General features: G+C 41.7%; 1 protein-coding gene across 1 annotated transcript in view; it reads left to right on the plus strand.

Moving 5' to 3' along the window:
- GRB10 (growth factor receptor bound protein 10) overlaps nucleotides 1-17,081 on the plus strand; it is a 111,902-nt gene that overhangs the window by 38,479 nt on the left and 56,342 nt on the right. The window contains exon 3 of the mRNA XM_059836332.1: nucleotides 14,270-14,486. Within this exon, the coding sequence (XP_059692315.1) occupies nucleotides 14,270-14,486 (217 nt within the window). The remainder of the gene's footprint in view (nucleotides 1-14,269; nucleotides 14,487-17,081) is intronic.

Genomic DNA, 17,081 nt, shown 5'->3' on the forward strand with positions numbered 1-17,081 from the left:
AATTTTGTAAGGAGGAGTAAAATAGCAAAAGATACTATTGCAATGTTGCATTATTTATGGTGCTTGTAGCTTTGGAAAAAATCTTCTTGCAGTGTTAAGACTGCCCCAAAATGAACTGGAATGGTACAGTTCTGTAACTCGGATTTCTTACATCGTCTGTAAAGCAGATGTACTAAGCTGGGGCTTGTATTAAGCTCACATAATAAGAGGGGGGAGCAAAATCTGCAGAAAAACAACTCTGTTGTAATTTGATGTCAGTTCTGCGCTAAAATTTTTCACCACAGTGCAGCATTGTAACAATAAACCTCAGTCATCACTGTCTGAATTTACCTGGCTGTGATAAGCAGTACAGTACTTATTTCTGCCTTTATGTGAACACTGTGCTGTAAGTGGTTCATGACAGCACCTCAGTATGGCAAGCTGCGTCATGTGAGGATAGTTTAGAAATGCATAATTTCAAAGTAGCTGACATTCTTGCATTGGGGATGAAGAAGGTTGCGGCACTTTTCTTAAAGCCAAGAAGCTTCAAGGGGAAGATCAATAGGAATTTGTTAATTTATTTAACTCTCTTTGTGCCTATTAAAAAGGACAAGATTCTGTCAAGCTAGTTGTATTTTCAGCTAAAAAAAACCCCCCAGATTTAAGTGGGGCAAAACAGCTAAATATAAGAAAATCAAATATAGCATGAGAGGTAGCTAAATTTGGAGTTCTTAACAGCAGGCAGATGCTTAAGTAATTAAAGTATATAAGGTGCTACTGACCAAAGCAATTAGTATGTAATTTCATTAATGGTATTAGGATTGCAGTAACAATATTTAAGTCTTTCTGTCCAAATCAAGATTGCGGGCAATTTGTGACATGTACAACATGAGGTTAGAAGCACTGCAATGTTATGGTATGTTACAGCACCACTGTCTGAGTGGATTTGTAACTGCGCAAGAATGCATCTTAAACTGGCTGTGTATCTTGTTAACACTCCTAATTGGTATACATTGCTTGCAAGTTTACATATACATGCACTTGTAAATTTTTATAAGCTTGTACATTTGTAACTTTATATACAAAACAAGGCTTCATGGGGGCTGCTAGTTTTTTATCTTTGCAATTCTGTTATGAGCTTGCTGCTATTCAACAGCAAAAGAGAATTACTCTTTTTGTATATGTTTTTGCAGTTTGTTCTTAAGTGGTTGAAAAATCCTGGAGAGGTCAGGCACAGTAAAATATTTCAAGTCCCTCTGAAATCTAAAGAGTTACAGATGACGGGTTTCTAAACTACGAGGTCTGCAACTCAAAGACTAGTGGATGATGTCCCCAGCGACCACAGTTAGGTAGCTTCTATCCTCAAGAATAACCATAAATATTCTTCAGAAGATGACAGCGAATTTTAGAGACTAGATAGAAAAAATAGGCATCAGAGAGTGAATCTGGAATATACTAAAGTCCGAATACAGGTCACCTCCAAGGCTAAGGTAGCATTGCTGAAGAATCATTCAGTCAGGTAACTGAAGCAGTGAAAGCTTGCTGCTGGGACACCAGTGGGTATTACTACCACAGTGGCTAGCCTGGAGTCGCTGACATTGTTAAAAAGCCATCGAGAGATGTCCTTCAAAGCGTTAAGGCTTCACAGCGACACTTTTGGCCTCCCTTAAGCTCTGTCTTGTTCACGCATTGCCTCTTTCTAGGTCTAAGGCTTTCTAGGTCTGTAAATAGGTGGGCATGCTTTTGGTGGAGGAACCAGTCTTCTCTGCTTTTCTGGGCTGTGTTTCAGATGTGAAACGGAGCGAGGTGAGCAGGTTGTCTAAGCTCTTGCAAACACTGAACCTGCTCCCGCAGGTTTTTGGGGCGTCTTTCCTAAGAGGAGTGGTGGGTGGGATCTCGGGAGGGCGGGATGTCTGGGCACTGCAAGCTCCTTTGAGTGTACCAAGGACATCGTTGTCACGTGGGGTGAAGGAAATGGAGATTGCCTCGTAAGAAGTGATGGTCTGTTAACAGAGTACCCTTGGGGGAAAATGTCTTGTGCCCTGCTTCCAGCATTGTTCTGTGGGCATGCGAGGCAGCCAGCCTGGGTGGGGGCTTCAGAGTCTCTACCCACAGCCCGGTGAAAACCGACCAGATAGAGAAGAGCAGCAGGCTGGCTTCCCAAAATTATGGGGCACCCTGAGTACCCGAACCGGGAATGCACGCAGCTTGTAAAATGGAGCATGTGGGTCCTGTAAGGAAAACAGGCGTAACTGGCCAGTTGGTTTTGACTCACGTAAAGCCATGATGAATCTTGCGCATAGCACACCTGTGGCTTTTGCTTTCGGGTGAACCCGGCCTGTCTTATTTGAACTGGTAGTTTGCCTGTGGGATGTTAAATGGAAAAGAACCATGTTTTGAGTAGCTGATTTAAGAAAGGAAACTCGATTTAGTGAGTCTACAAGAAACTTAACTACATTTCTATTTTTCGTAGGCCTAGATAAATTTAGGCTTATGTCATTGGTCTTTATTGAAGATTTGAATGGTAAATGGTAAATTCAGATTACTTTTTGTATTGTTGCTGGTCTCGGGTGATTGACTGCAGTGGTTTGTCTTCCCTCCCCCCCCCCCCCCCCCCCCCCCAGGGTTTTTGTTTTTGTGTTCTTATTTGGTAGTTGGTTTGTTGGTTTTGTGGGTTTTTGGGGTGTTTTTTTTTTTTTTTGAAAAAAGCGGTTGGCTAACAGGAGCTCTTGGAGTCAGCATAGTCACAGCAGAGGGAAAGCGTCGTGGAGTTCTTATAAATGACTGGTTTCCGCATCGGTGGTGTGGGGTATGGATGCCTTCAGCAGTGGCTCTATGCTGCCATTCGGGATGTGACTGCGGCAATATGGTCTGCCATCTGGGGATCCGTGTGGCAGGACTGTGGTGTTCCCTTCTCACGCAGTGGAGTTTCGTCCTTCGTTACAGCAGTAATTCCTCACAAATTATCCACTCTTTGCTGGCAGGGCCAGGGGAGAGCTCCTTGCTCCGTGCCCAAAAGGACTACTTGATTTTGTGCTGCAATGTCTAAGCTTCCGTGAAAGGAGAGCCTGAACTAGGCAGCCGACTCAAGGACGAAGTATCTGTGTGCAGATGAAATTAAACACATGCCCCGAAACGTTGTTCCCTAGTAGGCCAAAGAAACGTAGGGAAAGCTTATATCGATATGCTGCCAAGGCAATAATGAGGACATTTGATGGCAGCCACCTTCATCTACGAAGGGAAGCTACGTTAGGCAAGCTTGCCCATTGTTATTTGTCAGGTGCCGGGTGTGAAAGTCCCAAGTCAGGGGCTCTTAGGGGGCTCTTCTGATGCAGTGTTGCAATTCCAAACAACTCTTCCTCAGTTTAGTCTCTTGTAGATAATTTACTGAAATGACAATTGGAGCTAATACTAAACTATTAAAGCAACTGGTACAAGAAGCCAAAATTACCCTGGTGTTAAAGCATTTTACTTTTTCATATGATTTTGGTTGTGTTAACTAAACTCTGACTAGAAGTACCTTAAATATGAAATATTCCTGTTGTCTGCTTTGTAGGTACATGGGTCACAGCTAGGTAACTATTATGTACTGAAAATGCAATCTTTAATTAACTCGGAGGAATCGCTGATTCATTAATTGCCATGTGCAACTTTGGGAACTTGTATTACATCCTCTTAAATATGCTTCCTAAGCCAGCAATAAACCTGTTCAAAGCAAATGTAAAAAAGCATGATTTAAAGTTAGTAGGATTAAAGGTTAGCCTGGATATCAAGTGATGATGTGCACGCCTAATTTAATAATAATAATAATGTTTCAGCATCAGCTCTGAAGGACCCGTCGCTTCCTGAAGAGAAACGCTAACGGACTTTCTAGGTTAATCCAACCACTTTTCATTTGAAAGCTTTATTTAAGTTGTTGCGGAGTGGCTTGGAAACGAAGCCCCCGATGCAAGAAGCCTGGGGTTTGCTGGCAGCCAGGCGAGGACTTCGCCGAGCAGGCGGGCGATGCTCTCACTGAGCAGCCGCCGGTGCCGGAGCAGACAGGGCGTTACAGGCTTTGGCTGGACCTGCAGAACAGCACGTTAGGAGGTTACCCACGACGTTTCCCGGAGCAGGGATAAAGCTTGGGCTTGCTTGGCAGGACGGGAGGTACTAAACCGTGCAGTGGTACTTATATCGATTTGTAAGGATTGTTCAACTGGGATTAATCGGCTGGGTATTATGATGTTTAATCAGGGAGGGAGAACACAGATTCCCTAAAGGAGAGCAATACATCCTTTGACTGTGTGTTTAACTTTGCCTTTAATAGCTTTAGACTTGTAAGACACGTGGTAGCTCTTCTCATCTGTCTGAATTTTTAACTCTTTTTGAACTCTGACTTGTCTGTTAGTGTTGTTTATTTGTGTATATTTGATTTGCTCTCTCATTATTATTTTTTCTCTGACATGGGCAATAAGAAAAAGGTATCTGAGTAAAAGTTTAGAGAAGCATTATGAGTAGAAATGTGTATATAGGAAATGGTAGAATAAGTTTTGAAAAATAGTAATTTTAATTCATGTAAGCGTAAGGAAAACATACAGTATTTTAAAGCTTTTTATTCAGTTTCCTCAATGTAAAAATATGTCAACTTAATAAATATGCAACTAAACCTGACCTTTGCTGTGTCATATTGCAGCTCTCACTGATACAGGATATCCTCTTAAAGCCATTCACCCGTAAATATGACTGTCTAATATAAGATGTAGTCTACCAAGCATTTACCATGTGGCCAACGAACAGTATTTCAATTCGTCTATGCATTGCCATCCAACATTGTGCTTCCTGAGTTCTGACTTGGAGGTATCTTAATGGCTCTGTAGGTTAGCGTGGTTTTCCCCATTATCTGGAAAGCTTAAGTGGATTTTCTGTTTGGTTTTGTGTGGGCTGCACAGACTAGGAGCCATTCTGCTGCTGAGGTGTTACCCTGAACACTCAAACATCCTTTTGAAGGATGAGTGACAGTCTTTCTGTAGTCTTTGTTTTGGGATGTATTGCCAGAGCTTTCCTTCCCGGTTTTGCTATACAGGTGATGCAACAAGACTGAGGCATCCACTTAACCTTATCTGGAAGATAAGACTTGAATAGAGAGTCCCTGGGTCGGTTGGTCTGTCTGTGTCTCATGCATTCATTCATGCTCACTCTCTTTTTTTTTTCTGGAGTAAAGAAAGGGCCACAATAAGGCTATAGGTGCACGGCTATTACTTGCACGATTATGACTTAAGCTTAAGGTTTCCGTCTGTTCATGTCTCCTTTTGGGTTAGGAAAAATCAGTCTGGCCTGCTCACCCTGTGGTCTGTTGAGTCCTTCACCAATGCAACCTCTCCATCCTTTGAGGATTAGCCTCCTCTGACCCCAGGTTTTTGGCCTTGGAAAGAATACCGCATTCTGCCCACTGCGGTGCTGCTTCTGTCCTCAACTGATGTTGTCTTCTGTTCACTGTGTAACTGAGGCTGTTTGGTTTCTTTTTTCTTTTTTTTCCCCTTTTTTTATAGTCGCACCCAAACAAATGCTTTCCTTTTAAGGTCTTTCTTAGTCTTGTTCTTAAACTAATGAACCAGAAGTAGGTGACATGAGAAGATGGTACAGGGAAACCACTGAACCTAATGTTCATAGAAGAAAGCTGTTGCTGTTACCAGTTTGTTGAAAACTAATCTTCTGACTGGATCTTGTAATCATCCCAGGAATGACAATTTCCCAGAGGTCTACTTAGCCTCAGATTCTGCTTTAAGTGAACTGTTTACTCACTATTTACTATACAGCATTGGTTCTGCAAACAGTGGCCTGCAAAGGGGGATTTGAAAGGCTGGCAGCTGGAGGTAGTTGCTGTTATCAGGAGCTGTGTCATCAGCGATGGCTGGACAAGGGTGTGTGGTGTCCTCACCCAACAGGAGCCAGTCAGTCCCACTGTCTGTGCAGTCGCACGGAATCAGCTGGTGTCTTGTTTGACTTTGGGTTCAAACTTTGACCTGATGCTTCTTTTAGGAATGTATGCTTTTTTCCCTACCTTTTTTTTTTTTTTTTTAAAGCTGCAAATTTCCTACTAGAAAATGGGTATTGGGAAGATTGAATCCCAACTCTGTGTTCTCTAAATGGGATGTGGGGATCTGGAAAGGGGACTGGCCATAACTTAGATATCTTACCTTATCACTTATAATTGTACTAAAGCTGGTATGTATATGCATAATCAGCATTCTAGACATTTTAGATGTTTTCCTTAAGATTCAAACCCCTCTCTCATAGCAATGCCATTAGTGCTTCAACACCTGTGCCTTACGAGTCGAGCGAGGGCTCAGTGGTGGTGATATCTACGGCCAGCAATCATCTGTCAAGGCAACCGATGTCCATCCACTCCATAAAAGGGCCAACGTGACTCTTTACACGTCTTGTGTTAGAAATCTGAATATGCATTTTGGGAGGTATTTCTGAATGTTGTCTGTGAATAACTGCGGCCTCATCAAAGGGAAAACCAGTTAAAAATCTTCATCAGAGATGTGTTTTACTGTAGTTTGTCTCTCGAACTAAACAAACCAAACCCTCCTTATCTATCCCCACCCCACCAAATACCTAGCTTTCATCGTCTTTATGAAGTCCAGTTGTTAGGTGTGTGAACCGGGCAAGAGCTGAATTTCTCATTTTTTAGCCCTCCATTTTTTTTTTCCATCAGAATTCCCGAAACTTGTTTTATGTGGTAAAGGCTAGTCCGAGGGTACAACTACATTCCTTCCTGCTGTAGGGTACCTGTAGGCAGTTGCTCCTGTTACTCGTTAATGCTTTGATTTTTTTTTTTTTGACCAATACCTTTCATATGTAGCTTATTCCTATAGCTGTTACCTAGCAACATTAATTTTGTTCAATTTAGTTTGTGTCTTCTATTTCAAGAAATGTATAAGGTGCATTTTAAGAACATTACAGGTTCATGGTTGGACTCTGGTAGTAAAGAGGTGTTTATAAAGTGAATTCTCTCCAGCACCTGTAATTAATATACAGACATTTGGTGTTAGCCTTCCCAGCCTTGTTGGCAGAAATGGGAATCAATGCATGCGGAATTTAAAAATTACGTAGAGAATACTGGAGCAGTTACAAGTTCCCTGTTGACTTCTCTGTGTGACATTTCAGTGTGTTCCAAAGAGCATAGATGCCTGTCCCAATTTCATGCTCTTTTACTGACCAGCATCTCTGCTTCTTGCCCTTCTTTCCACGGCATGGTCCATTTAGCATTTTGGAAGCTGCTCGTGCACCGGTGTGACATTTTGTAGGCCAGCAACCATAGTTACAGTACAAAGAGGAGGATTACACTTAAGCTGATGAATGTTAGAAGGTAATGTAAAGGACTCTTCAGCAGAGTCTCATAAGGGGACTCATGGGGTGCATGAAGTTCTGGAGTTTTGGGGTTCAGGCTCGTCATTTTGAATTTGGACTATGACCACTCTGGACTTGGTGATGTCTCTAGGACACTAAGTTGGGTTTGTGTCTTCTGCCTTCACTTTAAAGTAACAAAAAACCTCCAACCTTCTAATATTCAACAAAGGCAATCTTCTGATACTTTTATAATTGGGTCCAGCAGCAGACCTGGAGAACAGTGTGAACACGTAGGGTTTGCAAATGTTTTTCACCTTTTCTTTTTGTGTCTTGTACAAAATTACTGTCTGTATGTAGTTTTTAATAATGTAGGAGGAGAGAGATTGCATAGAATTGGAGCTTGTATTGGGAGCTGGAGGGTGTCATTCAGCTGCAGCGTTGCTGTAGAGGTCACCGTGGGGTTTTTAAAGGACATTGTAAGAAATCTGCTTGGTATCATCCACCTTCTGTTGCGTGCATCTCTTGGAGTTATAGTAGCTGCCAAGTCCTAAATGCATGCAACCGTAGGGGAGCTGTAGGAGAACTCTTTCAGTGTACAAGAAAAGCAAGTTCAAATAGGCAACTGGTGCCTGTGGCATTAGTGGAAGTTGAAACAGGTTATGGAAGGAGGTGAGACATTTTTGTAAACGTAGCATATGTAGTTACAAGTTCAGAGGGAGAAGGGAACGGGAATATGAGTGTTATGTAGAGTGGACTTTTTTGTGCGTTGTTACAACTGTGTGTTGTCAGTAATGGTATATTTTCGAAAAGTTTTAGTGGTTGGCATTTCTGAAAAATCCTATCAAAACAGCATTTGGATGTGGCACTAGAGGGACGTGCTGTAGTGCATGTAGTGTAAAAAGGATCCTCTTAAAAAGGGGTTATCTTGTAAAAGGAGTTTGTATGCACATCTCACTCTGGCAATCCTTACCTGAGTGGCTATTTCTGATCATAAAACATGAGATTTCCATGGTATCAAAAACCTCACAAAACATACTTGTATCACCAATGCGAATCAGAATAACTTATATGCGGTTTTAGGAGATCAGAAACGGGATGTTGAGGTGGGTACCATAATATTTTAAATGTGGGGTTTTTTCCCTTTTAAATTTTGGTTAAGTCCTTCTGTTCATTTAAATGCAAGTGTATTTTTCCTGTATTACCTATAGTCTACATAGTGTTTCACAGGATCATCAGTGCGGGATGCTAGGGTATGTGCAATTCCACGTTCCTTTTCTTTCACTGTTTCCATCTGTCTCCCTGAGGGCTAATTAATGTGTGCAGGAGGGCCTGCTAACTACTTCAATATCATCCTCTACTGAGCTAAACCTGAGTGAAATCTTACATGAGTTATATCTTAGCTTCTTTGCTTCGTCTTGAACATGCTGCGCTGAAACTCATTTTGGGGAACTGATCGCTGGAGTTAGGCTGTCAAATAGGAATAGGTGATCAGTCAACAGCTGCCTTACTGTAATATCAAACACTTGTTTATATACATGCTGTTAGGCTTCATATAGTATCAGACTTACTTCCATGGTGACAGAAAAGTGGTACAGCACTTTTATAAATCTTCTGCTGAGTTCCTAGTAGCGCTCGCATCAGCCTTCTCTGTGAACTGGTATGAGGGATAATGCTGGAGAATTAAATTCTGAAACAGTCAAGCAAGAAGGAAATTATTTATTTATGTATGTATGTGTACAGTTTTTAAAAGCCTCTTAAGTGAGTTGTGATTTAAGTTCTGTCATGTTTTTCACAATATTCCCTATGAACTGCAGGCCATACGTAAAAGGGAAGGTGTTTGCTGGGCTGTCATTTAGAGACATGAAATGCAACCTGGTAGTCCAAAGCCCAGGATCCTTCCATGTTCAGCTTTATTTCAGTAAACAGAATTTCTGCAGCGCAGTGATTCCCTTGATAGCCGTGGAAATACTTGCTTTCTTCGGGAGGCTGGCGCAGATGAAGCTGCGCAGGGCTCATTTCAGCTTCAGAATAAGCGGCATCCTGCTTAGTCCTGTTGGCTGAGCTTGGCACATCAAGGCCAACAACAACCAAAATAAGTAAATAAATTAGGATCTAGGGGATAGAGAAGGGCTAGAAGCAGAAGGATAACTGGGACATGGTTAAGCACAGATTCACGTTTGCTCAGGCCTAATTTAGGGGTTATCATCTCTCTTGTGGTATGCTTTTGAACGTTTTTGAACGTTTAAATGGTATTCAAAGTGCTTTCGTTCTTATGGAACATGATAGCTTAGCTCACTAGCTCAGTAATGTTTTATAACAAAGTTTTCTTCTTTCCTTGAATTGAACTCTCAATTTTTTTCTTGTAATTGAAATCATGATTTACTTTACCAAAAATATTACTTGCAACATACAGTGATGCTGGTTTGTGAACAAAGCCAAAGTTTAACGAATTGTGGGCAAAGAAGCAAAATGAAGTTTAAACAGCTGTCAGTGTGTGCACTTTGGTTCTAGTTTGGGAAAGAATATTGCTTGCAGACATACCAAGTATTTCCTTATACCATAAGAAATCTACAAAACTGCCAGTACCCCATCCACCACCAGAAGTATGTCCGAGCTAGGTTTTGCCAGTGTTTTCCTTTAAATATGGCTTTCAAAAGCAGAAGGCTGCTTGCATGTTTGTGCATGGAAATGAAGCTAGCCTCTATGCAGTTCAACTGAGAGAGGGAAAAAACAGACCTCAAATGTCCACGTTCATACTCCTTGATCCTTATGGTAGAATTGAATGCACGTTAAGGAAAATAGCCTTTAGTATCCTCAGAAGCATATGTCTGCAAGATAGCTGGAGAGCTGGAGGCTTCTCAGCTACCTGCAACTCTGCCTGCTATAACCTACAAAGGTGATTCTTCCAGGTCAGTCACAAAATTCGTGTGTGCATGCCTAGAGGACCAGCATGATGCCATAGTGGTTCAAAGCCCAATGATTTGCAAATCTTGCTGTTAACTAGCAAGCTTCCTCAAAATCAGTTTGTCGGCTTTTTTTTTCCTCCATGTAGGATGGTCTTGATAGAGACTGGATCTCGCTGATTGGTGGAGGAAGATACTTTGAAGGATTTCACTGTATATGAAATTTCATTTTGAATAGAATGAAATAACCTGCAAATGGTTAAAGTGGCTTAGAGATCCCATGGATGATTTATTTGTTTTTTATTTAGTTAAGCTCTGTAGAGAGCCATCACATGTGACATACTGGATTACTTGGCAGGCTGAGACATCTGCTGGCACTTCCTAGGTAGGCTACAGCAGTGAGGTTTCCTATTGCAACAGGCTGAAATCTCTCCAAAACATAATGGTATTTAGTAGTAAATGCTATTGTATAGAGATGAAACTGTATGAAATTCAAGATTGCAGGCTTTGTCTTCAAAAAGCTTAAGGATCTGCGCTCCTGCAAAAGTTTTATAGCAAGACTGAGGGCTATTATTAGCAGTGCTGCACCCGCAGAGAAAAGGAGCTGACAGAGGAGTGAAACCAGATTCTGGACTTCAGTGCAACATATTATTAGGAAAACTCTATATGCACCTTGTCAGTGCCTGTCCTGTTGGAAATTGAATTTAGGTGTGTAATTGATATGCTTAAAAGCCTGCTAATGGTAATTCAATGCTTTAAACTGTGTACTTGGTTTGCTTAGCATTTTGCATGAAGTGCCTCATTTTATGCATATTAGACTTAGTATTACACCTTTGTGCCTATTTGATTATTCAGGAATAGCTTGAGCTGACTCTTAATCATTCCACCCTCATCTGAAAACTTAATGATCTTGCACGCTAATAGCTTTGTCTAAGTTGTTAGTAAATTAGCACCCTTGGGGACCAAGCCATACGGACTTCCACAGAATGTACGCCTTGACTTTCTTCCCTTTCTGCTTCTCACCCTGCTAAACAATTGCTGTTAGTTGCTGTAATTTACTCCCTGACTCTGTGGCCAGGGTCTGTCTTTTATGTCTCCTTCATCCAACCCCTAAGCTTTTACTTGACAGCCATCTGACACCCTACAGCTCAGTCTTCTGGTACTTTAGATGAATGATAAAATTCAAAAGCCTTGTAATTCAGCCTCTGCCTCTTTATACTCCTACTCCTGTGGTTCCCTTGTGATTGCTCAAGAAGTGTTTTCAATATGTCCTCTCCAAACAGGATAAGAATCTGGAAGATGGAATGAAATTCAAATTGCAAGTCTGTCTCAAGATCCCTAAAAATAGCAGGAAAATTATTGTAGACTTTGTCCAAGCAAAGCAAAATCTAGATTACCAAAAATGCATGAACTATCTGACAGATAGACAAGATGGTGTAGCCTAGTGAAGGTGAGTCTTAGTAGTAGGGTAGTAGCAGGGTGGCAGCTGTTAAGTACAGAGACCGAGGGAAATAACCATAAAGAAATGAAAGGAAGAAACATGTTTGTGGGTTGATAGGGTTTTTTTTGTTTGTTTTTAACATATGTTCCAACCTAGAAATTCTGTGTGTACGTTTTCAGTGAAGGCTAAGTGGCTTTTACTTTAGTAAAGGGCCTGCCAACTTTCTGTGAGGAAGGTAGTATTTCAAGTCATTAAATAGAGCTCAGACATAGGTACATGATCAGCACCTATTTAATTCTGAGCAGATCTTTGGTTCATCCAACACCGAGAACTGGGGTCGTCAGCATCCAAAACAATTGCTGGGTAAATGCCATGTTCAGATCCCGTTATGGTTATTGAGGCATGTTGTTGTTGGACAGAAATTGAGTGGTGCTATTTCAGGTTATATCTCAAGAAAGGTGATATTGGTACAAAATCATTTATGGTATCTTGTTTATCACAAAATTCAACAAAGTCAAGCGTAGGGTGCTGCACCTGGGGCGGAATAACCCCATGCATCAGTACAGGTGAGGGGCTGACCTGCTGGAGAGCAGCTCTGTGGAAAGGGACCTGGGGGTCCTGGTGGACAACAGGATGACCATGAGCCACCAATGTGCCCTTGGGGCCAAGAAGGCCAGTGGCATCCTGGGGTGCATCAAGAAGAGTGTGGCTAGCAGGTCGAGGGAGGTTATCCTCCCCCTCTACTCTGCCCTGCTGAGGCCGCATCTGGAGTACTGTGTCCAGTTCCGGGCTCCCCGGTTCAAGAAGGACAGGGAACTACTGGAGAAGGTACAGCAAAGGGCTACAAAGATGATTAGGGGACTGGAACATCTTTCTTGTGAGGAAAGGCTGAGGGACTTGGGTCTTTTTAGGCTGGAGAAGAGAAGACTGAGGGGGTATCGTATCAATGCTTGTAAATGCTTAAGGGATGGGTGCCAGGAGGATGGGGCCAGCCTTCTTTCTGTGGTGCCCAGTGACAGGACAAGAGGAAACGGGCACAAACATGGTCATAGGAAGTTCCATCTAAACATGAGGAGGAACTTCTTTCCTTTGAGGGTGGCAGAGCACTGGAACAAGCTGCCCAGAGAGGTTGTGGAGTCTCCTTCTCTGGAGTTATTCAAGACTCTCCTGGACGCATTCCTGTGCAACCTGCTCTAGGTGAACCTGCTGTGGCAGGGGGTTTGGACTAGATGATCTCCAGAGGACCATCCCAACCCCTATCATTCTGTGATCTCAAAGAAAGTACTGTAATTGGTTGCAAACTGAATAGCTGCTCCTGGTGGTTCATTTATCTAGAAGACATGGCAAAAGAACGGGTATCAGAAAATATTTGGGGTGAAAAGCATATTTTAGTTGCATAGTGCTGTATAAATGTTCTCTAGCTCCATTGCTTGGCTCTGTTTTCCATCTGTGTCATGAAGAGTTTTGCGAGATACAAGGTTTGCAGGCAGCAATGGTATATTTTTACCAGGCCAATTGATACAGCTGGAAAGTAAGGGCACATTTTCGGATGCACAAAGTTGCGTTTGGTCTGAAGTAGCTGTTCAGGCAGTGGCTGTGCAGTAACCAGAAGCAGATACCGATGTGTGTGTTCGTCAGCCTGGTGAACTCCTGATAGGGAGTGACGTAACTTGTGGCTAAGGGGTAATTACAATACTCTGAAATAGGAGTTCAGAGAGTGGTTAGTGCAGAGGGCTTGCAGAGTTTTGTTGTCTTGCAGAGTAATTATGATCGTTAAGGAGGCACGAATGAGCACAAGTTACTTATTTACTGTGAGGTAAGCTGGCGTATATAGAAAGGTTCATGCACTTTTTAGGGACTGATGTTCCTCCAACCACCCACACCACATCCCTGGTTGATTTACTTTGAGCTCTTTAAGGCAGGGGTCTCTCTATCACATTGCAAAAGCAAGGATACAGATATTTTTTGTAAAGTCCTTGGAGTGACAGTTGAAAGCTTGCGTTGCCCTTCAAAATACCGTATCACAAAAATACGCAGAAATACAGATGGGATTTTTAACAAACTCTAATGATCGCTTTCCGACGTGTACAGCAGAGGATTGTGTCTTCCACCTATTGATTTCTGCAACACTGTCTCGGTTTTTTTCTTCTAAATTATTGGATCTTGTAAAGTGTTTATTACACTGTTCTTGCCAATCTGAACTTGATACATTGACAAGCTGAACTGAGGTATTTGTAAGATACACTTTTGAAATGTATGTCAGTTTATCAGTAAGTGAAGTAGTGTTTCACATTAGCATTGGCCTTATTAAAAATCCCACCAAATTTTATTTTTATATATATATAGTAAATACTGTAGTAGAAATATTTAATTCTCTGTCAGTAGCTTTTCACCAAGGAAGACAAAATAAATGTCCATCGCTGGCTGTTACTAGCTGTGTTTTTCTGCTCTGGAATAAATAAATGTTTTCTGCAATAAAAATTTGCACTGTAAAAATATAACTATAAAATTATGTGATAACTTTACTGAAACTTAGTCTTCGGTCTTTCCAGACTTCTTTTATCTGGGACTTCCAGATGCGTTATGCTGCCTTTATTTTGTCTTTCAGATGACGATGTGGACCTGGAAGCTTTGGTAAATGACATGAATTCCTCGTTTGAAAGTTTATACTCTACATGCAGTATGCAGTCGGAAACCACTCCGCTCCTTCAAAACGGTCAGCTCAACCGCAGTCAGTTGCCATCCTCAGGATCTGGCGTGCTGCAGCCCATGTCTCCAAGGCAGAAGGTGCAGCGGTCTCAGCCAGTGCGCATTATGGCAGTCAGGTAGGAACAAGGGATTTGCCTGCTTTTTGTTAAAGTTGTCTTGAACTAGCTTCAAAAGAATTACATTTTAAAATAGGAGATCAACTTCGGTAGGAGCCTAGTAGTGTTAGACTGGACTTTTGCATAGGAAAAAAGATGTACTAGGTAGGTGAAGGACGTAAATTTTCCATGTATTTTGTAAAATGCAACAATGTCACATTTTTGCCCTTTTTTATCAATGTTTCCTGTACCTGTAGTAACAGACGTGTAGAAGCGTCTTATTGGTACCAGTTTGCAGAAATGATGTCCCTATTTGGATGTATTTCCAGACTGTTAAAAACTGTTCTCTCAGGTGTGGTGCCTACTGACAGCTTCTCAGTTTTATAAAACGGGAAGAGATCATGTAGGTAGATGAGGGTGCATCCAGCTAGTTTTGATATATCAAAAAATATTTCCTTTTGTGGACATCTCCTGAACAGTCCAAGACAAACAAACAAAAAGGAGCACATCATAGTTACTTAACTGTTCTTCCTATAGCACTTGCAGCTCTTTCAGTTGAGTGCATTCTGTGAGTCATTACAAAAAAAGAGTGTTTAAGTTGTCTCCCTGTTGTCAGGATGGGGGCTTGAATTCAAGCTTCAAGTGGAATACTCTTGATGGTTGATGGGAGCGTGTATAGGTGATGCTGAGGTTCTTAAAATCTTTTTAGGCAGCAGGAGGAAAGGAGCTCCTGTCAGCATGAGTAGGTAAATTGCCTGAAACAGAGAGATTTGGAATTTTCCTTTCCTATTGTTAACAATGTCTTCTCCAAAAGAAATGAGAAGTGATAATAATAAAAGAAAAATCCCAGATGTGGAAAGGGTTGCTCCTAATTCTTTACACTGATATATTTCCTATAGGAATGGTATTCTTAAGACAGGCAGATTTTCTATATGAGTGAGTAGTATGCAGTCTGCAATACAACCAAGTCAGCTACTGATGCAATCATTTTTACAAGTATTTCATATTTAACCTTGAATAGGGCTGTACTAGAAAATGCACTCTCTAGAGTACTATAACTGTCGATGTTTTGTAAATATCTCAATCAAAACACTTCATTTAAACTATTTTTGGCATTTCAAAACTTAGCAACTCTTTTTGAGAACACTCTGCCTTTCTGAACTCTGTACTTCCATACACACAAGAACATTGTGTTTTTATCATTAAAGAAAATAATGGTGAAACTTCTATTCAGGGTTATCTAGACCCCTTTCCCATAGATGGGGATAGCTGCATCTTTTTTGCAGCCAGAACAGAATGGCTGACTGTGGTAATACGCTTTAAGAGCACAGTTTTATGTGTGTATCAGTCATGAAGTAAATGATGCACTGCGGTAGTATAGGCAGAGCAGAGCGCAACATAGTGAACTCTCGTTTTAAGAAAACCACACCTTTCTAATTGTGTCAAGTCTGTAGTTCCACTTCTCATAATGGAGGTCAGTCAAAAACATACAATACAGAGCACTATTACACAGCTGCCAATACTGGGCTGAAGAAATCTTACACCATCCTTTACCCTACGCTGTAGTGAAGTACACACATGGGTAGCACAAGAAAAAAAAATCAAGCAGGTCAAGTAGTCGTTTGCATGGCTCATAGTTATGGTTGGAACCTGCTATTTATAGCAAAACCCCAAATCTGTAAGGCTCATTCGTGGAACACCAAGGCAGCTAAATTGCAGGATAGAGTTACCTGCGGAGCAGATTTTCCAGTAGTTATTTTATCAGCCCCTGAGTTCTGGTACAGGCAGAGACAGCGAGCATGCCTAGAGTGGGACACGCTGCCAGAGGCAAACCCGGCAGCTGTCTTCCAGGCAGCTCTGTTAAGAAGGCATGGGAAAAAACGAGAGCAAGTTTGAGTTTTTAATGATTTGCATTTCAAATCCAGGAGTTAGTCGATTGTCTCTGGAAACTTCCAGGATTGCCACTAGATGGTGCCTTCTGCAAAGGCGTTGCAGACCAGCCTGCTGCCGAGTCACATAGTACATCTTCAGTGGTGGTGCCCTAGCAGTAGGGAAACCTAACGCAATCTGTGTGGTCATGAATAGGTCTTACATCTTTTCAAGCTTTTCTGTGGCAACTGGTAGGCTTTAGTTTTCCTTTTGTTGGTGTGGGCAGTACAGGTGTATTATAAACTGGAACTTGAAACTCTGTTGGTCCTACGTAGGCTCATAAGGCGTATCTCAGGAGGTGCAAACTTGTCTGAACAGCAACCGTACAACTAGCGTAAGGTGGGAGGGCGTAATTGCAGTTTATTGCTCTAGCTGAGTCTTTGCATTTCCATTTCTCCGGGAAATAACGAGTTGCTTGGAGATGGGATCTGGTATTATAATGAGGCGACAATATTGGTTTCAGTCTCAGCTTGGAGACTTTACAGGGGTACACCTTCATTTGCAGATCCACGTGGAATTTGGCTCCAAGTGACTGCAGTTGTATTCTCCTCTTTCATGTTGGTTTGGAAGAGCTTAACTGACTTTCTAGCACACAGACCTTAAGCTTGTAAGCTAGTGCTTACAACAGCAAGTACAGACGGGTATTTCTGTTTATTTTATGTGCCCAGTTACCTCAGTTACTCACCC

Source organism: Gavia stellata, chromosome 3 (assembly GCF_030936135.1).
Source record: "Gavia stellata isolate bGavSte3 chromosome 3, bGavSte3.hap2, whole genome shotgun sequence".
Taxonomy (NCBI): domain Eukaryota; kingdom Metazoa; phylum Chordata; class Aves; order Gaviiformes; family Gaviidae; genus Gavia; species Gavia stellata.